The sequence below is a fragment of the Hypanus sabinus genome, chromosome 19, assembly GCF_030144855.1.
Source record: "Hypanus sabinus isolate sHypSab1 chromosome 19, sHypSab1.hap1, whole genome shotgun sequence".
NCBI lineage: Eukaryota > Metazoa > Chordata > Chondrichthyes > Myliobatiformes > Dasyatidae > Hypanus > Hypanus sabinus.
In genome coordinates, this window is record NC_082724.1 from 1,054,923 (window position 1) to 1,078,169 (window position 23,247).

At 47.6% G+C, this 23,247-nt stretch overlaps 1 protein-coding gene across 1 annotated transcript in view; it reads right to left on the reverse strand.

The window, feature by feature from the left end:
* Positions 1-53: 53 nt before the first annotated feature.
* The window catches only part of LOC132377646 (inosine-5'-monophosphate dehydrogenase 2), a 38,712-nt gene continuing 15,518 nt past the window's right edge, over positions 54-23,247 (reverse strand). The window contains exons 3-14 of the mRNA XM_059943837.1: positions 21,790-21,891; positions 19,775-19,849; positions 19,195-19,401; positions 18,591-18,678; positions 18,130-18,329; positions 17,869-17,959; positions 17,495-17,590; positions 5,349-5,492; positions 1,549-1,693; positions 943-1,086; positions 714-797; positions 54-414 (exon numbers count right to left, since the gene is read on the reverse strand). Of these exons, the coding sequence (XP_059799820.1) occupies positions 393-414; positions 714-797; positions 943-1,086; positions 1,549-1,693; positions 5,349-5,492; positions 17,495-17,590; positions 17,869-17,959; positions 18,130-18,329; positions 18,591-18,678; positions 19,195-19,401; positions 19,775-19,849; positions 21,790-21,891 (1,398 nt within the window). The 3' untranslated portion in view covers positions 54-392. The remainder of the gene's footprint in view (positions 415-713; positions 798-942; positions 1,087-1,548; positions 1,694-5,348; positions 5,493-17,494; positions 17,591-17,868; positions 17,960-18,129; positions 18,330-18,590; positions 18,679-19,194; positions 19,402-19,774; positions 19,850-21,789; positions 21,892-23,247) is intronic.

Sequence of the window (23,247 nt, forward strand, 5' to 3'; positions counted from 1 at the left end):
CGCCGCTGGGTGGGAAGGGAAATGGGAATTGGTGGTAAATAAAGACACCTGAAAACATTGGGAACCATTCATTATTCTGTAAACAAGGACCTTCTGGGTCAGATGGATTGCTGCACACGCATTCCACATTAATAAAAGTTCATCGCACCCTGTGCACAGTGGTTTCAACTGCAGCCTACAGTAGTCAATACTGGATGTAGTGTGTAAACCAGGGACAGCTGTAGCTCGCACACAGGTTTCCAATCCTGTTTACCAACAAATAAAACATTCCTCTGAAGAATTTGCAAGGTGAGCCACACAGAATCAGGCTTCAAATCCCAGTCCTGAGTTCATTACTGTGCATGGAAGGCAAAGTGGATCTGAAAGTTTGTCTGGACAGGTCCCCACAGGATTCAGAAAAGTCTCTTCTCATACCTGAAAAGTAACCAGAAATCAGTGGGTCAGTCCCATCACCCAAAGCTTCAAGTCTGGGAGGTATTGGGGTGTCAAACAAATACAGAACTGAACCAGCCATCGTATGTCACTGTTCCCCATAGTGTAAGGGGAGAGGGCTGGAATTAAGGGTACATTTCGCTGAAGGAATCTTTATGTTCCCCAGTGATTTCTGGCAGGTATACTAAGAGGCGCACACATCCACGTGCCAGATTCCTGAGAACAGCAAGGCAGGGAAACATCCAGGGTAGAGTGGAAGTGAGGGTGGTTGTGAAACTTACGAATGCAGCCCATGGACTCCTCCTTCCATCTGAGCACACAGCGTCCTCCTCTCAAACTTCAGCTCTCCGGAGTACATCATCACTCTAGAAAGAGCAGAACATCAGTAACAGCAGCTGACAGATGTGGAAGAGCTCAGAAATGGGAAATGAAGAGGGAGACAGGGAGGGTGTGGGAGTGGTAAGCATAGAAGAGGATGAATGGGAGACAAAGAAAGAGGGATGTCCATACCTAAGCTGTGTTAAACTCTTAGCTCCGATGTCCTGGCAGCCGTGTTGAATTCCAGCAATCAAATACGGGACGAACTTATGGATGGAACCCTTGTCCTGGACAGCACCAGACACTCCCTGAGCCACTTTAATCTTGTCCGACTCACTGGGGGAGGAAGATATCTGAATCAGTCACTGCTGCTCTCCCATATTCAGTTATCTCAAGGCATCGGTCAGAGTGAGTTCCTCCTTCCCTGACACTGATGTTGTACCTCCTCTCCAGCTGAAGACCCATCCACCCACCCAGCTGCCCTCTATTCCAACGGCCACCACAGTCCAATGACCAATCGAACCACTCTGTCCCTTCGCTATACGGACTGCAGTGGTTTATGTCTCCTCCCTTACCTACACCAGCAGCTGTTAAGAGACAGGCACTTAATTTCGGCCTGCCCAGACCCCAAGGAGACTCTGCTACCTCCGTATCTGCTTGTCCCGTGAGGAGCTTGGTCATTTTGCGCTGAAGTTGGAGGCAGAAGTGTGACAGTTCAGGGCCAAGAGGGCAGACATCCCATCTGGAGGGAGGGAGGGTGGGTTGGTGTAATCCCCAGCCAAACATAGACACACCAACCTGAAGTAGCGACTCTGGCTGCCAACATGTTTGTCCATTGCATCAACTGATCCCATCCCACGGTATTTCTTCAGCCTCACCCCATCGGTGAAGAAATATTCACCAGGCGCTTCACTCGTAGCGGCCAGGAGGGATCCCATCATCACTGGGGGAGAAGTGAAGAATGTTAGTCAGCAGAGCCAGAAAACAAAATCACCCCTCCCGCACCATGGTTCTCCCTTGACAACACCCCTTTTTTCAAACAGATGTACAAAACTTCATTCAAATACAAAGGTCAGGAGTTACAATAGTTAGTGAATACAAATTAAAATACAGTTATCTTCTAAAATGCACTGGGGGGGGGGGGCACCATTCCCAGAGACACCCCTACTGTACCCATAATGTTTGCATGTTCCCTCTCTAAGGACTCCCTGCATGAATGTACCTCCGGATGAGGGACAGGCAGTCGGCTTGGACAGAGCCCTCAACAGCCCACTGACTGGACCCATGAATGGCCATCTTGGTCAGGCCCAAGCGCAAGCCTACTAGGACATCCTTCGAGTGGCTCGCTACCCCCCCCCCCCCCCCCCCCGCCCCTTACATGGTGCTTACAAACCAGGAGAGTGGGGCTGAAATGCAGCCAGAACCTGAGAACCACCCTCTTCAGATATTCAAACCTCTCACCTTCCATGCAGACAGAGTACACCGACTCCCCCAGGTCCCAGATAGAACAGGTAGACAGAGCACCAGCGAACCTGCTTAAAAACCTGTGCATGGTACTGCTCTGTGCAACACCTTCCACCCCAGGTCACCAATGTACAGGAGGAAGGCGCCTGCTTAAAGAGACTTTCACTAGGGGCCTCCTTCATTGCCTAAAGGTAAGACAGACCGCCACAGTGTCACAACGGCAGGCGAGGGCAATGAAGTGAAAAGTGTGCAAGAGCAGCCTGTACAGGATCGATTGAATATGTTGCGGAACGGCATAGTGGCATGAGGCAGCTCATGCAGTATGGGACTGGCTTCTGAAGGAGATCTTGGGGATCTCCATCAGCTGAACACTCCACACCTCCAAAGCAAACCTCACACCCATCCCGACAGGATGGGAAACATCCTCCCCTGCAGTATAAGCCCTGCTCCTTGCAGGCCCAGGAGCACCCCCCCCCGCCCCCCCAAGACACGCAGCAGCTTCCAATAAAAACCTGGCAACTCCCACATAGGAGAATGGCCGATGCTTCCCCCTGGGAAGCCGCATACCCTTCTGGAGGCGGTAACTGACTGCCCTCTGCAATTGGAAGACTCAGGACCGCAGAAAACCCAATGTCTCCCGTTGCCACAGAAGTCGTCCACCATCTTCCTCTAGGTCACAGTGACAATACAGTGGCCAATACCAAAGCATAGAGGCTACCAGCAGGTTGATGACCAATGCCCTGCCCTGGTATGAGATTGCACAGAGTAGACCCAACCGGCGTCCTAGCCGGGCAGACTTTCGTCCCACAGAGGAGCTTAAGTAAAGCCCAGATAGAGGGGTGTGGTGCTCCACACTAATGGTCTTAGCTCTTCTGACAGAGAGTCCATCTCCCACTAACCCACTAAATGACCAGAGCACTTTCTCCAATTGACCGTGGCAGAGGATGCAGCTGAGAAAACCCACTGACAGCCTCGTATCCCCTGTAGGTCAACAGGGTTGGTGATCGTAAGGAGAACATCGTCAGCATAGGCTGAGAGGACTATCTTCATCTCCGGCTTGTGCAGAACTAGACCTGTCAATTGCTTCAGAAACCAAAAGGGCACAGACAAGGATCTATCAGTCACTCCATGGCAGTGTATAACAAACAGACATGGGCAACAAAATGCAGTCAGAGTCCGAACACGCAGAGTCACAATACACCCTGTCAAACACCTTATCCTGACGAGTGAGTGACAGGCCAACTTCACGCGGGACAGGTGGATCAGGTCCCAGATGAGGTGGATATTGTCCTGAATGGACCGGACCAGCCCAAGATTGTGTAGGACTGGAATGGGTGCATCATTTAGGACAGCTTGGAACCCAGGCAACTGTCTGGTGGACAGGAGAGACACCATGCACCAAATCCTCAGGCAGTGAAGAAACACCTTCGGCAGCAGGAGCAGGACAAATCCTAAACCAAGAAAGGGACATCTCATCTGTCGCCAGGCTTTCGTCCATGTAGTCAGCACCCAGAATGTCCCAGAAGGCCTGGCAGAATTCCACAGTCAACCCATCCAACTGCTGGGACTTGCCTCCCATACTGGTTGAGGGCACTGGTCAGTTTCTCTTGCTGCTGGGCAGGCTCAGGGACAACCTTTAACAGATCCTCCCACTGTGCTCCCTGCACTCCTCGTTTGGCAAGTCCGGTGAAAACAGGATCACATAAAATGAGCAAACTTCATTAACGATTACTGTCAGAGATATTCCCTCCAGGCTGGTACTAACGGAAAGCCCTGGTTCCTCATTCTGTGGCAGAGACGCTTGGAGAATTTTCTTCTTCCTCCTAGCCTTCCCTCTCTTTACCTTAACCCACTGGTCTTCACTAACTGTGCCACTTTTGTATCCACTACAAGCTCAGGAAGGACCAGGGGTGAGGTTTAGTGAGGGAGAACAGTTATAGGGGCAGCGGGGGGGGAGAGAACAGAGGGCCTGCAGAGGCCTCCTCTGCTACCATGGTGGAGTTAGCAGCCTGACATTTAGGGCAATTCCTACAAATATTCCCAAGCTCCTTGCAGGCATGGTGCAGCAGCCAATCCGTAGCTCAGGCACCCAGTAATTCTCCCATGACACACGTGAAAATCCCCCTCAGCATCCCCTGGCCATTCCAGCTCCACGAATACCTCACGACAGAGGGTATACACATTCCCAAAATGACCTCCATGTGTCTGAAACAGTATATACGTGACTAGCAACCTCACCTCATCCAAAGAACACAGGTGAGGAAGGAGATTTACTTCGTGGAGCTGAAGCTGCATGTTACTGAGGGTCACCTTCCTCCGATATACCCCTCCTGTACAACTTCAAAGACCCCTTCTACATTTACCCCCGCCCCCCACTCAGGGCCAGGGACACCTCTCCAGCGGACCACAGATAGAAAAGGGACTTTTGGTGCCTCTTCACACAGCCATGAGAGAGAACTTCTTCTCAGCACCTAGGGGTGCCACGATATCGCATTGTTAGTTATCAGTCTGAAAGGCGGTGGCTCTACAGGAATTCCTTCACCAGAAGCTACGGCTCCCGAGAAGGAACTGGGTTCGGCCATTTTGGAGCTGTACCTCTCAAACTCCACTGAATTCACTCAGTCACAACACTTCACAGCCTTATGAAGAAGGGATAGGAGTCCCCTCTAGACAGGGAATTGCATGTGAAGAAACCCCACAGCTGACTCTCCCGGCGCACAGCCTGGCCACTCAATGTTCTTCCATCTAAGCGATAGTCCAAGGAGTCGCTGCATAAGTTTTTACCCAGCCGTCCTGGGCCAAGTACTCCAGGTAGGAAAGGGTTTACTAATGTTAACAGTCAAGAGAAATCCAGTACCCAGTAAAAATTGCATTCATGAACCTTGGCAAGCCGTCACCCACTGTCACTGCCACAGCCTGAGCACGGACTCAACAAAACAGCCTTCCCCTTCCTCCAAGAATAAAACTGCTGCAGTTCTCTGCCAAAGTTGAAACATCTCTCTCCTGAACCATTCTTCAGGGTTTAATTCCCAAATAAATCAACTTTTTCTAAGAGCTCACACAATTTCGTCCGTCCCTCAGTGCGACCCTCTCTCTGTAACTGCCACCTCCACCCATATCTGGCTGCAACCTACCTGTGGATGCTCCCAGCGCCAGAGCCTTGACAATGTGTCCCACTGTCTGGATCCCTCCGTCAGCGATGACAGGCACCCCAAAACGCCGGGCGTATTCGGCCACCTTGTATACCGCGGTAGCCTGCGGCCTCCCGACTGCCAGCACTGAGGGGAAGGGAGAAATGATTGTCAGAGGAGTGCATGGTGATAGATCAATTGGACAGTCAGAGACATTTTCCCAGGATAATGGCTAATATGAAAGGGCAAATATGAAGGTGTTCAAAGGAAAGTATGGGGGGATGTCAAGAGGTAGGTTTTTTTTGTATACAGAGGTGCGAACACCCTGCCAGGGGTGCTGGTACAGGCAGATGCATTAAGGGCATTTAAGAAACTCTTAGATAGGCACTTGGATGATGGAAAAATGGAGGGCTATGTGGGAGGGAAGGGTAGGTTGATCTTGAAGTAGGTATAATATAGTGGGCCAAAAGGCCTGTACTGCTGCATGCTTCTGTGTTCTCCCTCTGACCGCTGGGTTTCACTGGTTTCCCCCCACATCTTGACAGATGGGTCGGCAGGAGAGAAACATCTTTGCGCAACTGTTTTAAGACATTAGAAGACGAACCCTGCCAGGTAAACTGGGTCAAGAGACAGGAACTAAACATAAACAACATGAGAACAGACACTTCGACCCACCTGACCCATAACTGTACAAGCCCCTGCCCTCCATGTACCAATCCAAATGCCTCTTAAACGATGCAATTGTACGCACCTCGACCACTTCGTTCATTAAACTATCCTCTGTGTAAGCAAATTCCCTCTCAGGTCACTTTTAAATCTCTCTGCTCTGGCCACTCTACTTTCGGACTCCCCAGCCCTTAGTAAGACTGCGCTATATGCTCTAGTTGTATTTACTCCTGATCGATATGGGAAAGACATTTCTGCAGTCAACACTATCAATTCCCCTTTATATCTCTCAGTCATACACCCTTAACCCCGTCCGTTCCAAGAAGAAGAGAGCCAGCGTCTCCCGTGACTCCTCAGCACTGAGCACCCTCCTAGAATCACAGTTGGACAGGATATTGAAGGAGGTATTTGGCACACTGGCCTTTAGTCAGTCAGTGCAATGTACAGGAGTTGGCAGGTCACAGTGCAGTTCTACAAGAATTGCACATTTGGAATGAGCTGTTCTAAAAAGCCATCTCATAGGCACTCTAGCAACCCCCCTCCTGGAATCTAGCACCAATCTACCTGCATATTGACTATTTAACACTGCCCTATTGGCATGCATTTTCTATCTCCCATTGTTTTCTGAAGGCCACATCCTTACTACTGTTTGGGGGGTCTGTATACAAAATCAGGGTGTTTTTACCTTCGCAGTTCCTTAACTCTCTCCACAACGATTCAACACCTTCCAACCCTCTGTCACCTCTTTCTAATGACTTAATTTCATTGTTTTAAACCAACAGAGCAATGCTGCCCCTTCTGCCTGTCCTTTTGATACAATGGACATTAAGCTCCCAGCTCTAATCTTCCAGCCATGATTCAGTGATGTCTACATCATACCTGCCAATCTGTAACTGTGCAGCAAGTTTATCTACCTTATTCCATATGCTGCACATATCCACATACAGCACCTTCAGTCCTGTATTCACCCTTCTTGATTTTTTCCACCTTTTACGTTGTAACTCATCCTGTTGACTGCAATTTTGCCCTATCAACATCTCTCCTCACTAATCATTGCCTGTTTGTAAACTAGCTACCTCATCTTCAGCACTATTATCTGCCTTTCTTACCATACATATTCCATTGAAATACAGGCAGCTCAGGACACCAGTCACAGCATGCTCAACCTTTTTGATTCCTAACTTTGTCTGAGGTCTTACCAGCATCTGCCTCCACAGCCTCTCCACTAACAAGAGGATTAGTTAATGACACAGGAAGGAAAAGTAAAGATGTCCCAAAAAATGAATTTAGAGAGCTAGACAGAAAGCTGAGAGAAAAGGGAGGGTAGTAATTTCAGTCCTGACGAAGGGTCTTGGCCTGAAACGTCGACAGCGCTTCTCCCTATAGATGCTGCCTGGCCTGCTGCGTTCCACCAGCATTTTGTGTGTGTTGTAGTAATTTCTGTATTGCTACCTGTGCCACCTGCCAGTGAGGGTGAAAGCAGCATGATTTGGCAGATTCAATTAAATTGACTTTATTTCTTACATCCCTCACATACACGAGTACAACTCTTTACATTAAATCTAAATGTGCAATTTACAGTAATTAGTAATAAATTGTATGTACAACAGGACAGTCAATGTAGCATAGAAATACAATTGTATCAGTGTGAAGTGTATCAGTCTGATGGGTCTGGTGGAAGAAGCTGGTGCAGGGACAGTTCTTCAGGTTCTTGGTTCATTGGGATCTCTTCTGGGGGAGGTATGACTGTTCAAAAGTGACGGGTTGTACCTGAACCTGAGGGAGACTAATGTTCTCACAAGGAGGGTTTAAACTAATTTGGCAGGTGGATAGGAACTGGAATGAAGGGACTCAGGATAGGATGGATGGTGAAGAAACAAAGATGTGGTGCAGTCAGACTGTCAGGAAGGGCAGGCAGATGATAGGACAAAATTGCAGCTAGCAGGGTGAGTATCAGTGTATTAAGGATGCAGAATCAAAAAGGATAGTAAATGCAGCACTCAGTGTTATATCTCAATGCTTGGAGTACAAGAGATAAGGTGGATGACCTTGTTACGTTATTAGATTGTCAGGTACGATGTTGTGTCCATCACTGAATCGTGGCTGAACGATGTTTGTAGCTGGGAGCTGAATGTCTGAGGTTACATATTGTATAGGGAGCTTAGGGTAAAAGAACCCTTAGGAACCACTGATCACAATATGATTGAGTTCAACTTGAAATCTGATAGGGAGAAAGTAAAGTCTGTAGCAGTATTACAGCAGAATGAAAAGAAATTACAGTGGTCTGAGAGAGGAGTTGACAGAAGTAAATTGGAGATGCTGGCAGGGATGACAGCAGAGCAGCAATGGCGTGAGTTTCTGGGAAAAATTGAGAAGGTGCAGGACATGTGTATTCCAAATACAAAGAAATACTTAAATGGCAAAATTATACAACCATGGCTGACAAGGAAGTCAAAGCTAATGTAAAAAAGAGGGCAAACAACAAAGCAAAAATTAGTGGGAAGACACAGGATTGGGAAGCTTTTAAAAACCTTTGAAGAGAGCAACTAAAAGAATCATTAGAAGGGAAAAAGATGAAATTTGAAAGCAAGCTCGCAAACAATATTAGAGTGGATATTAAAAGCTTTTACAAGTATGTAAAATAGAAAAGAGAAATGAGAGTGGACATAGGACCACTAGAAAATGAGCAGGAGGAATAATAATGGTGCACAAGGGGATGGCTGATTAAGTAACTGAGCATTTTGCATCAGTCTTCACTGTGGGAGATGCTAGCAGTGTGCCAGATCTTGAAGGGTGTGAGGGAAGAGAAGTGGGTGCAGTTACTATTACAAGGGAGAAGGTGCTCAGAAAGCTGAAAGACATAAGAGGTACACAAGTCACCTGGAGCAGATGAACTGCACCCTAAGGTTCTGAAAGAGGTAGCGTTAGAGATTATGGTGGTATTAGCAATTCCTTCAAAAATCATTGGACTCTGGCATGATGTGTACTGGAAAATTATAGACCAGTTAGCCAGTCCTCAGTGTTGGGAGATGTTGGGAGTCAATTGTTAAGGATGAGGTGACAGAGTACTTAGTGACACAGGACAAGATAGGACAAAGTCAGCATGGTTTCCTTATGGGAAAATTTTGCCTGGCAAATCTGTTGTGATTCTTTGAAGAGACTATAAGTAGGAAAGATGAAAGGGATGCAATGGATGTTGTATATTTGGACTTTCAGAAGGCCTTTGACAAGGTGCCTCACGAGGCTGCTTACCACGTTAAGAGCCCATGGTATTACAGGAAAGTTCCTGGCATGATTAGACCACTGATTGATTAGTAGGAGGCAGTGAGTGGGGAAAAAAGGATCCTTGTCTGGTTGGCTGGCAGTGATTAGTGGTGTTCCGCAGGGGTCAGTGTTGCGGCCACATCTTTTTATGCTGCATATCAATGATTCAGATGATGGAATAGATGCTTTGTTCCCAAGTTTACAGATGATACAAAGATTGGTGGAAGGGCAGGTAGTGCTGAGGATATGGGTAGGCTGCAGAAAGACTTGGACAGATTAGGAGAATAGACAAGAAAGTGGCCAATGAAATACAATGTTGGGAAATGTATGGTCATGCATTTTGGTAGTAGAAATAAGTGCGCAGACCATTTTCTAAACGGGGAGAAAATCCAAATTCTGTGAGGCAAAGGGACTTGGAAGTTCATGTGCAGACACCCTAAAGGTTAACTTGCAGGTAGGGCTGGTGGTGAGGAAGGCAAATGCAATGTTAACATTTATTTCAAGAGGACTAGAATACAAGAACAGGAGTGTGATGTAGAGGTTTTATAAGGCACTGGTGAGGCATCACCTTGAGTATTGTGCACAAGCCCATCTAAAAAAAACATGCCAGCATTAGAGAGGGCTCAGAGGAAGTTCACAAGGATGATTCCGGGAATGAAAGGGTTATCATATGAGGAATGTTTGATAGCACTGGGTCAGTACTCACTGGAATTTAGAAAGATGAGGGGGGATCTCACTGAAACCTTTCAAATGTTGAATGGCCTAGACAGAGGATGTGGAAAGGATGTTTCCCATGGTGGAGGAGTCTAGGGCAAGAGGGCACAGCCTCATAATAGAGGGGTGCCTACTTAAAACAAAGATGTGGAGAAATTTCTTTTGGCAGAGGGTGGTAAATTTGTGGTAATTATTACCACAGGTAGCTGTGGAGGCCGGGTCATTGGGTGTGTTTAAGGCAGAGACTGAGAGGTACTCAACTGGACACAGCATCAAAGGTTATGGGGAGAAGGATGGTGAATGGGGCTGAGGAGGGGAAAGAAAGGATCAGCCATGATTGAATGGCTGAGCAGACTCAATGGGCAAATGTCCTATTTCTGCTCCTATGCCTTATGGCCTTGTGATTGAGTCCCATTGCAACACCACAGACACAAAACTGGAAGACCTTTCAATAGAATGGATACCCACAAAGCTTCATTCGAAGGTGCTTCAGTCAGAAACCCAAATATACAAACTACACAAACGATGAATAAATGAATTGTATTGCCATACATAAAAAACATCTTGAAATTGACAGCAAGACTGGTTCAGCAAAACAACATCACAGTTGCTCACAAACCGACTGCAACTTCGAGGAGGAACTCATCAAAACTCAAAGAACAACAAGACGTCACTGATAGAACAAATGTTATCTGCAGTATAGTGACTGCAACACAAGAAGTACTATGTTGGTCAAACTATCAATCAGGCTACACGAGCATCAGCTAGCGAGCAGAAGGCATGACCCATCTTGTTAGTATCAGCTCACAAAAATGAAGAAAGTCACCGATTTAACCATATGACAGCCAGAGTCTTGATTCAAGCTAGAACAAGAAAACAATGAGAATTTCTTGGAAGCATGGATCTCGACAGAAGGATTCGTCAACAAACTCTTCAACACAGATCCGGTATATGAACCCGTACATAGAAAAGACATCAACAATCAATGTATCACCAATATTCTCGGAATCTGTACAGCGAAGCAAACACTTCCAGCGGACCTCCCTCAAAGCAAGCCAATTAGAAACCTCTACTGCTAAACTGTTCAGTGTTTTGAATCAGCCAACCACATCAATATCCATTCAGACCCCGGAACAGTCAACACTTTCTGTGTGCGTTGATGATGGCTTCTTGATTGGAGCCAAAATTTTGCCAAGCTTGGAAATCAACCAAACTTCCAACCTCTCCACTAACTGTTCTGACACTCTGGGTCCCATCCCCCCACAACTCTAAACTACACCATGCAGCATTAACAAACCTTCCTGGTAAGATATTAGTTCCCCTCCAGTTCAGGTGCAAACCATCCCTTCTGTACAGGTCCCAATGATCCCAATGGAAAGGTGCCTAATGATCCAAAAATCTATGTCCTCCCTCCGACATCAACTCCTTAGCCACGTATTAAACTGTATAATCTTCCTAGTTCTGGGCTCACCAGCACATGGCACGGTTAGCAATCCTGAGATCACAGTCCTGGAGGTGCTACCCTTTAACTTAGCACACAATTCCCCATGCAGAACTTCGTCACTCGTTCTACCTATTTCATTAGTACCTACATGGACCACGGCTTCTGACTGTTCACTCTCCCACTTAGAATGCTGAGAACTCGATCAGAGATATCCCCAGACCCTGGTACCTGGGAATCTTGTTCCCACCCACAAAACCCCCTATCCATTCCCTTAACGAATCCCCCATCACTATAGCGTGCCTTTTCTCCTTCCCATCTCAGTCACAGAGGCAGAGACCCAACCACTGTGGCTTTCCTCTGTTAGGTCAACCACCACCTCCCCACCGCCTCTAGATAGTAATGAAAGTAATATACCTGCTGCTCCTGAGGGGAATGGCCACAGGGGTACTCTGCACTGGCTCCTTAACCCCTTTCCCCTTCCTGACTGTCACTCTTTCTCCTGTGCCCTGCTCCTTGAGTATCACTACCTCTCTACATGTCCCTTCAGCCTCCCAAATTATCCAGAGTTTATCCAGTTCCTTAATGTGGATTGTAAGGAGCTGCAGCTGGATGCACGTCACGTAGTTGTAGTTGTCAGGGATGCAGGAGGTCTTCCTGCCTTCCCACATCCCACAGAAGGAGCATTCATCTATCCTGCCTGGCATCTCTGCTGTCCTAACTGAGCAGATATATAGAAGGGAAGGGAGAAAAACTTAACCTAGAGCTTTTCTTTTCTTTGCTTTCTCTGACTGAAGCCTCCAACAGCTAATGCCAAGATCACCACTCTGATTCTGCCCACTCAGACAAGGGCTGCAGCATGCCACCACCTTTGTTTAATTTGCTCTTTGCTAAACAATCCTAAACTCCGAATGGTTGCTGATCAAAGTTCTTTTTCGCTGTAATGATCCGCTGCTACCTTTTGTACTTGGATAGTGGACCTAACTGAAGTCCTATCCTCTCAAAATTTCCAACATCTGAATGGCCGCTGATCAAAGCTCTCCTGGTGCCAGACATAAAGTGAAGATCCCTCCACACACTCCAGTACATCTCAGATAACAGCAAATAAAAGGAAATTTAGATGAAAACAGAAGTTTCATTCACTTCATATACTCGCTGGGCATCAACGTCCAATAATCAGTGCCTAAGGAACAGGCCCTTCAGCCTGTCACGTACACACTGACCATCCAGGACCCATCTAGACGAATCCGAAGGAGCATCAGTCAGTCTGTACACATCTCCACCTGGGTGATAAGTCCCCATGCAGTTAAATGATGTGAGAGTCTCTGCCCCCATGGTCCCCTTAGGAAGTGCTATCCAGATCCCAAACCTAAATACTCTTCCCCAGACACCCTCCCCCTTACCTTGCAGCTGTGACCTCTAGCTTTACACACATCTGCTGTGGGGGAAGCATTTCTCACCACCCATTCTGTATGTCACTTACAGAGTCAAACACAGCACAAAGACAGGTCCATCGGCACATTTTCTGATGCTGACCACATGTCTACCCAAGTCAGTCTCATTTGTCTTTTCTAATCTTTCTGATCTACATCATTACACAAATATCTTCCAAACGTAACAGCTGTACCAACTCTCCCACTTCCTCTGGCAGCTCAGTCCATAGCCCCCACCCCAATCCTCAGTTAAATCTTTCTCCTCTCACCTTAAATCTCTGCACTCTGGTTTTTGATTCACCACCATCTAACTCCACCCCTTGTGAATTTATAAACCTCTATAAGGTCACCCCTCAACTTTGTTCACTCCATGGAAAACAGCCCTAGCCTATCCAATCTCTCCACTTAACTGACACACTCCATCCCCAGTAAGATCATCCTGAGGAAGATCTCCAGTAAACCACATAATACCAGAATGCTGCCTGGATTAGAGAGCATGGGCTATAACGAGAGGTTGGACAAACTTAGGTTGTTCTCTCTGGAGTGACACAGGCTGAGGGGAAGATCTGTTTGAAGTTTCTAAGATTAAGAGAGGCATAGATGGAAGAGATAGACAAGATCTTTTCTCCCCCACGGTCAAAATAACTAATACCAGAGGGCTTGCATTTAAGGTGTCAAATCATGGAGGAACCTTCACGAGCTCCCACAGCCCCCGATGACCCTGCCATTTTAGTCTCTGAAACCAACATGAGAGCATTCTTCAGGAGGGTGAACCCACAGAAAACATCCGGCCCAGATGGGGAACCTGGCCAAGTACTAAAGACCTGTGCTGATAACTGACTGGAGTGTCACTGAGATCGTTAACCTCTCGCTCAGGCAGTATGAGATATTCACCTGCTTCAAGCAGGCCTCAATGACTATCGTCCAGTAGCACTAACATCCACTGTGAAGAAGGCTTTGAGAGGTTAGTGATGAACTCCTGCCACTCCAATTTGCCTACTGGAACAGAAATTAACAGCAGATGCCATTTCATTGGCTCTTCACACAACTCTGGAATATGTGGACAGTGAAGATGCATACATCAAGATGCTCTTTATCAACTACAGTTCGGCATTCAATACTACCGTCCCCTCAAAACTAATCAGTAAGCTTCAAGACTTTGACCTCAATACCTCCTTGTGCAATTAGATCCTCAATTTCCTCACTTGAAACCAGTTAGTTTGGATTTGCAACAACATCTCCTCCACAATCTCCATCAGCATAGGTGCACCACAAGACTGTGTGCTTAGCCCCCTGCTCTACTTGCTCATACTTATGACTGTGTGGCTAAGCACAGCTCCATTGCCATATTTAAGTTTGCTGAGGTCACCACTGTCGTTGGCTGAATCAAAGGTGGTGAGGAGTCAGCATAAGGAGAGAGACTGAAAATCTGGCTGAGTGGTGCCACAACCATTTTTTACTCAGTCTCAACGAGACCAAGGAGCTGATTATTGACTTCCAAAGGAGGAAACCAAAGGTCCATGAGCCAGTCCTCATGAGGAAATCAGAGGTGGAGAGAGCCCACAACTTTAAATTCTTTGGTGTTATCATTTCAGAGGACCTGTCCTGGGCCCAGCAAGTAAGTACAATTATGAAGGAAGCACAGCAACACTTCTACTTTCTTAGGAGTTTGCAAAGATTTGGTGTGACATCTAAAACTCTGACAAGCCTCTATAGATGTACATTGATTGGCTGCATCACAGCTTGGTATGGAAACACCGATGTCTTTAAATGGAAAACCCTACAAAAAGTAATGGATGCAGCCCAGTCTATCATGGGTAAAGCATTCCCACCATTAAGCACATCTACAGGGAGCACAGTCACTGGAAAGCAATATCCATCACCACCCAGGTCAGGATCTCTCCTTGCTGCTGTGTCATCAGGAAGAAGGTACAGGAGCTTCGGTATTCACACCACCAGGTTTAGGAACAGTTACTACCCCTAAACCATTAGGATCTTGAACCAGAGGGGATAACTTCACTCAACTTATTAACACAACCTACGGGCTCACTCTTCAGAACTCTTCATATCATGGTCTTGACACTTATTGCTTAGTATTTTTTTATTGTCTTTTGTATTTGCATAGTTTGCTGTCCGTCCTTTTGTGTGTGGTCTTTCATTCATTCTATTGTGTTTCTTGGATTTACTGAGAATACTCACAAGAAAATGAATCTCAGGGTTGTATATGGTGACATATGTGTACTTTGGTAATAAATTTACTTTGAACTTTGAGGGGGTTGAGTTCAAAGGAGATGTGAGGAGCAAGTTTTTTTTAAAAAACAGAGTGGTGGGTATGTGGAATGTGCAGTTTGGGATGGTGGTAGAGGCAGATACATTAGAGACATTTAGAAAGGGGAATGTGATTGTGAGGGAAATGAAAGGATATGGACATTGTATAGACAGAAGGAATTTGTTTAGTTGGTCAGTTGATTACTAATTTGGCCCAACAATTTGGGCTGAAGGGCCTGTTCCTATGCTGTATTGTTCTATGTTGTCGAACTACACACGGTATCCCAGCTATGACTTCTGCAAAGATTTATCAGAACCTCCCTGCTCTGCCTTGCCAGAACATGTACACTTTCCTCATCTCGTGACCCTGTGCTGTCACCTTTAGACTTGTCCATTCATCACTCCTCCTCACTACCCATTGTGTTTCCTCACAGACTTCATCTCACTCACACAGTCACACACAGGCTGGTGTTGCAGGCACTTGGGTTAGTGACGTGCAGCCACACAGGACAGAGAGCCAGTGATGGGGTTGGGTGCAGCAGGGAGGGGAGCAAACAGAAGACAGTCACAGCCCAGCACCCGAAGAAACACTTACTAAAGGAGCCCGACACAGTCGACGGGAGTTTGGGGCTGAGAGACTTTATGTCTGGAGGAATCTTGGGTGCAGCTGAATCAGAGTGTGGAGAGAGAAAGAGAGAAGAAAGGGCGGGTGTTACAGTGAGTGCAGAGAGGCAAGAGAGGAGAACTGGAGGTGAGAAAAGATCCATCATAAGATTGACCGGAGGTCACATCTAACCCACAGGCACCATTCCCCCACCTTCCCAGGTCCATTATCCCACTGCTCCCACCGCCCCTCACTGACATGGTCACCAACATAATGTACCCAGTGGGAACACCCTTCCCACTCCCACATCCTCCATTAGCAACTCTCCCTCACCCTCACTAATGGCCCACAATCAGCTTCTTAGGATAAATATTCCGAGATTCAGAGACCAGAGGGAATTCTACTGACCCATCTCCCCGTCATTTGCCCCAAGCAGATGGAACATTTCTCAGACCCAGACTGTCCACTCGTTTCTCCCCTTGTCCTTTTAAACTCTGGGCCAAGTCCCTCTACCCCCTCCACCCCAACCACCCACTGTCCCCTACCCAGCTGACTGCGTCTTGCTTCAGATTTCTGCATCTGCTACTGTTCTCCCCCCCGCCCCCCCACCTTCCCGTATCTCCACTCCGGTCCCTGAATCCCAATATTCTAAAACTGGTGCATCATGCTTCCCACCCTCGCTCCGCCTGTTCACTGTACCCATGCCACTCCCTCTCCCCACCTCAGCAGCAAACATGTCACTGACCTAGAGAGGATGTTTCCTATAGTCGGGGAGTCTAGGACCACAGTGCACAGCCTCAGAATAAAGAGATGTCAATTTAGAACAGAGCTGAGGAGGAATTTTTTTTAGCCAGAGAGTGGTGAGTCTGTGGAATTCACTGGTGCAGACAGCTGTGGAGACCAAGTCTTTAAGTATATTTAAAACACAGATTGATAGGTGCTTGATTTGTCAGGGAGTCATAGGTTACGGGGACAAGGCAGGAGAATACGGTTGAGTAGGATAATATATCAGCCGTGATGGAATGGCAGAGCAGACTCAATGGGCTGAATGGCCTGATTCTGCTCCTATGTTGAACGGTCTAATGGCACTGACAGTCCAGTTATCAGTCATTAACCCTGACTGTCAAATATCAGGGCCCTGGCTCTGAGCTGTAGTACCTTCTCCAGACCCTGCACACACCCACTGGTGTGGTTACCTTTTACCCAGCACCTGCATAGGAAGCTGAATCTCAAGCCCTCGTTTGTGTAACCCCAAGGATGCAGGGCAGCCGCAAAGGTGAGAGCTCAGCTGAAGGTGGGCAAGTAATCTTCACAGAACAATTACTGATCCCACACACCCTACACCTGAGAGAGTGAGAGAGGCAGTGAGATTTCTATCTTTCATCACACACAGAGTGGTGGGTGCTGCCAGGGGTAGTGGTGTAGGCAGATACGACAATGGTAGTTCAGAGGCCATTGGACAGACGCATGGTCAGGCAGGTAAAGGAGGGGTAGGGACCCTGTTCAGGCAGAAGGAATTCAGTATCTTGGTCAGCGCAGATGTGTTGGGCCAAATGGCCTGTTCCTATGCTGTTGGTTCCAGAGAGCAAGAGAGGACAAAAGTAAATGACCAGGGAACAAGCAGTGCCACGGATGAAGGGGAGGGGCAGTGTTTAGGGAGCCAGGAATAAAGTGCCATCAAGGGGCAGACATGAGTCAGAGGGAGACAGAAAGCAGAATATCCCAGAGGAACCCCAGTGCTCAGGAATTCTGATCCTACCTTCTTGTGTGATGCAGATAGAGCCGCTGCCCATCCCCACTCGCAGAGCATCCACCCCAGCGTCGATCAGGTTCTTCGCCTGCGCGGCTGTCACCACTGTATATGGGGGGGGGGGGGGGGGGGGGGTGAACGAGGATAAAACCAGAACTGTCAGATAAAACCAGCCGACATAACCACACTGTGCGAGATGTGGGAAGTGAGGCAGGCAGGTGGTCAGGGGAAGACAGTGCAGACAAGACACACACCAAAAGTGGAACAGACTGTGGGAATCCATGTCAGCACCAAACCGCACGTGGATCATGGACACAGAACCATAGGTTTCTGCAGGGATTCTTTCAGAACACTGCCAACACCCAGACACTGAGTTCACTCACCATTCCCGCCAATAACCTGCAAGTCTGGATACTTTTCTTTAATGTGCTGGATCATATGGATCTGGAAAATGGAGTTTCCCTGCGAGGAATCCTGCAGAAAACAAAGGGGGGAGGTATACTGACTCCCTCATGATCGATTCTTTGCCCTCCTCTTCCCCACATGGGCAAATAAATCTCTTCCCTCCCCCAAACCACACTGACTCTCACGATGGGATGGCGCCACAAATAATGCCAATTTGTCAGTGAGAATGGGGTACTCACCAGGACCACAGCGTCCACCCCTGCCTGCACCAGGAGGTCGAGCCGATATTTGTCGTCAGCATGGGTGCCGATGGCTGCCCCACACAGCAGCTGCTTGCGGGAGTCCTTGGAGGCGAGGGGGTAGTCCCGGTTCTTCTTCAGGTCGGTCCGAGCGATGATGGCCACCAGCTGGTCATCCTCATTAACGATTGGGAGCTTCCCTGGGGGAAGGGGGTGGGGCAGAGTTCAGCTGGTGATTCACACCACCCACTCCTAAAGATCACGCTCCACCCCATCCCTACTCCCCACTCCTCTTACCGAGGGGTCACAGTAAAGGGTGCAGTGTTTCTGGTTCTCCACCCCCTACCTCAGGACCCCTCCACAGTCTGTAGCTATCACCAGTGGTCAGGAACGGCTGGCAGCAGTCATTAATGATCACCAGCAGTCAGTAATAGTCACCCGTGGTCACTAGCCATCAGCACCTTTCTTGCTCCTTTGCAGTATCTCGTTGGCCTCCTTCAGGGTAATGGCCGCTGGAGCCACGACCAGGTCCTCCCTCCTTGTCATCACCTGCAGCAGAGGGTCAGAGGTCAGTAGGCCCCACCCCGATCATAGACCCTGATAATGCTAGACCTCCAATCCTCAATGCACCTCAAACCTTGACCCTGGCAATGCCTGAATCTGACCCCAGTAACCCCCAACACCTGACCCTCATCACCCACAACACCCCAACCTTCAACCACGGCATTAAAGGACTCCCACAATGGCCTACCCTGTCGACATCTGACCGCTGACCCTGAACAATGCCCAATGCCGAGCCTTGACCCCAGGAATGCCTGAATTCCTGTCTGACATCGCCCAACCTTCCAAACCCCCAACCCCAACCAAAAAGTGGGAATGAACAGTGGATCTTCACTGAATGACAGTGCAAGAGGACTTCTGCCATCACAGCCCAATAACCACTTCCACAGCCAATGGCCCCCTTCACTGGGTCATCCCTGGGCTAATTCCCCCACCCCAGCTGTAGGATGTGTCTGAACCCAGCTACCTCTTCCCACATCTCGGCCTTGCAGCCCCTCCACATACCTCAGCCAGCGGGAGGTCGTGCTTCTCCTGTGTCAGAAAGTCGATGTCTCGGGATGAGATGATTCCAACCAGTTTCCCCCCCAGCTTTCCAGAATCGGTGATGGGAATCCCGCAGAACCCGTGCCGAGCCTTTGCCTCGAAAACGTCGCGGACCTGATCCCGGGGGCTCATCACCACTGGGTCCGTGATGAATCCCTGTTCGTATTTCTGGAAACCCCCATCACAGTTAGCCAGTCACACAGCCTGACCATCCACCCCTTATCCAAAACCCCAGCCTGACTCCCCATCTTCGACCCAAGCCCAGACCCTCACCACAATCCCAACCTCCGAACCAACTCGCAACTCTATCTGGTCTCTGACACCAACCTAACCTCTGACCCAAATCACCCTACCCTGATCTCATATGATCCCAATACCCCCACTGTCACTAAATGGCACCCACCACACCTCATATCTGATCACCATTCATGAACAAGCCCCACCCCTTCACCAGGACCCCAATCCCCCTCATCCCCACCACCTCCTCCCTAATGGAGCAGACTTCACCGAGACACCCCCACCTTGGGGAAAGGGTCCGTACCTTCACCCTGCGCACTTGGTTGGCCTGGAACTCAGGGGTGCAGTTGTGGTGAATGAAACCGATTCCTCCCATTAGCTGTGGGCAGAGTGGGGAGGGGAGGGGAAAAGAAGAGACCATCAGACACAAACTCTGCACAAAACACCTTAATGTCAGCCCAACACCCTTACCCTGACACACCAACACCATCCCAACACCCCTTACCCTAACATATAAGCACACCAACATCCCCCCAATAACCTATCCTGTACCCCAACATCACCTCAACACACCACACCCATTGCATCACCCTGCCATCCCAACATCTGACAGCAGTCAGTGTCCATGGACAAGCTCACCCAGACCCTGATTCCCCAAAAGCATGCATCTCAGCTCAGGATCTTAAATTTCATCGTTCCCCACCATCCATCTACCTCCTTTGAACATGGAAGTAATATTGGGTGTTGGTTAACATGCAGGGAATCCTGCACAAAGACTCTCAAGTCCCTTTTCACATCATATTTTTGAACCTTCTCTCCATTTGCTTTTATTCCTTCTACCAACGTGCATGACCACTTACTTCCCAACACTCTATTCCACCTGCCACTTCTTTGTCCATTCTCCCAATCTGTCCGAGTCCTTCTACAGACTCCCTATTTCATTTGCACTACTCTCACCTCCAACTGTCTTCGTATCACCTGCAAACATGGCCACAAATCCATCAATTCCTGTGTCCAAATCATTGGCATATAACATGAAGAGTTCCAAACACAGAGCCCTGTGCAACACCACTAGTCACTGGAAGCCAATCAGAAAATGCCCCTTAAGTCCCGTTCTCTGCCTCCTGCCACTCAGCCAATCTTCTATCCAAGCTAGATGTTTTCCTGCAATACCATGAACTCTTGCTAAGCAGCCTCATGTGTGGTACCTTGTCAAAGGCCTTCTGAAGATCCAAGTACACCACATCAAATGATTCTCCTTTGTCTATCATGCCTCTTACTTCCTTAAAAATTTCCAACAGATTTGTAAGGCAAGATTTCCCTTAAGGAAACTAAGCTGACTTTGGCCTATTTTATCATGTGCCCCAAGTACCCCAAAACCTCATTTTTAATAATGATCTCCAACATCTTCCCAACACTTAAATCAGACTAACTGGCCTATAATTTCCTTTCTTCTACTTCCCTCACTTCTGTAAGAATGCAGTGACATTTGCAATTTTCAATTCCTCTGGAACCATTCCAGATTCCAGTGATTCTTGAATTTTCATTACTAATGCCTCCACAATCTCTTCAGCCATCTCTTTCCAAACCCTGGGGTGCACACCATCTGGTCCAACCTACCTTTAGACCATTCAGTTTCCCAAACACCTTCTCCTTTGTAATAGCAGCTACACTCACTTCTGCCCCTCACACTCTGTAATTTCTGGTATACTACTATTGTCTTCCAAAGTGAAGAACATCATGATGTACTTATTAAGTATGACTGCCATTTCTTTGTTCCCCATTACTACCTCTTCAGCTTCATTTTCCAGCAGTCTAATATCCACTCCCACTTGTCTTTTACTCTTTATATATCTGAAAACCTTTTGGTATCTTCTTTGATATTATTGCATAGTTTACCTTCATATTTCATCTTTTCTCACCTTATTGCTTTTTAGTAGCCTTCTGTTGGTTTTTAAAAGCTTCCCACTACTTTTTGCTCTATTATATGCCCTCTCTTTTGCTTTATGTTGTCTTTGTCTTCCTTCATCAGCCACTGATGCCTCATCCTCCCTTTAGAATACTTCATCTTTGGAATGTATCTTTCCTGCACCTTCTGAATTTCTTCCAGAAACTCCAGCCATTGCTGCTCTGCTGTCATCCTTGGTAGTGCTCCCTTCCAATCAACTTTGGCCAGCTCCTGTCTCTAATTCCCTTTACTCCACTGGAAAACCAATAGGACTGTTGCAATTCATGTGGCTCCTTGGGGTGATACATTACTGAACTAACTGAGGGGCTTCCTCACCCAACCCCCCCCCACCCCCCGTCCAGTTCACTCACCGCCATCGCAATGGCCATATTGGCTTCGGTCACTGTGTCCATCGGGGAGGAGACCAGAGGTGTCTTTAGTGTGATCTTCTTGGTGAGGGCAGAGGTAAGGTCCTGTGCACAGAGACAGGAACTGAATCAGTGTGCGTGTTTACCCAACAGCCTGAACTGGGCCGAGCCACTTTCAATTCTCTTCTGAGACCAGCAATAATGGAAGAACCCATGCATGGAGATACAACCCCAAATACCAATTGATCCCTAAAGTCTCCTGTACAGGAACAGGAACTTATATCACACCAGACCTCTCAGCTACAATACAGACCTGTGCACAAATAAACATCCACCTGTAATGTCATTCATTCCAGACTGAACCGTGCTAAAACCAGTCCAATCTCCATGTGATCCACGTATACAAGGCAATCAGTCATCCAGAGAGGTCTGGAGGTCCAGGCTGGAATCAAATCCCAGCTCTCTGAATAGAGGAGCATCCTTTTAGAATGGAGATGAGGAGAAATTTCCTTAGACAGAGAGTGGTGAATCTGTGGAATTCTTTGCTACAGGCAGCTGTGGAGACAAGTCTTTATGTATATTTAAAGCAGAGGTTGATAGATTTTTGATTTATCAGGCATGAAGGGATACGGGTAGAAGGCAGGAGATTGGGGCTAAGAGGAAAATTGGATCAGCCATGATGAAATGGCAGAGCAGACTCAATGGTCCAAATGGTCGAAAGATGTTCCTATGTCTTATGGTCTGGGGCTGATGCAAATACCAGCACATGGCATCAGACACTGATTTTATACAGTGCTGGTACTCAGTACTACCAAACCCCACCCTCACCCACCCCATCTCCAAGACAAAACCTCTCCATATGAATCTGTGTCGGCAAGACTATCAGAGGTAGGAACAGAATCAAGACATCAGGTCTGCATTACCATTCCATCATGGCTGATTTATTATCCCTCTCAATCCCATTTTCTGCTTCTCCTTATAACCTTTGATACCCTGACTAACCACAAACCTGTCAACCTCCTCTTTCAATATACCCAATGACTTGGCCTCGATAGCCGTCTGCGGTAATAAATTCAACAGATTCGCCACCCCCTAGCTAAAGAAATTCCTCCTCAACTTTGTTCTAAAAGGATGTTTCTCTATTCTGAGGCTGTGTGCTCTGGTCATAGACTCTCCTACTATTGGAAACATTCATTCCACGTCTACTCTAGCTAGGTCTTTCAATAGTCAGCAGGTTTCCTCTGGTAAGTTGGCAGCGTGTATATACACAGCGGCCTTACGGGGATCAGCTAAAGGTGCTTTCTCTTTATTAAATATGTATTTATACATAGTAAGACTATCTTTGACTCCAGTAACCACACTTACAGCAGGTTTACCACATCAATGAACTGATTATTGATTGGAGTAGCTGTCGGGGAGTAGGAGCAATTCAGAGAAGGCGAGTCACTCCATCCGGCTGAG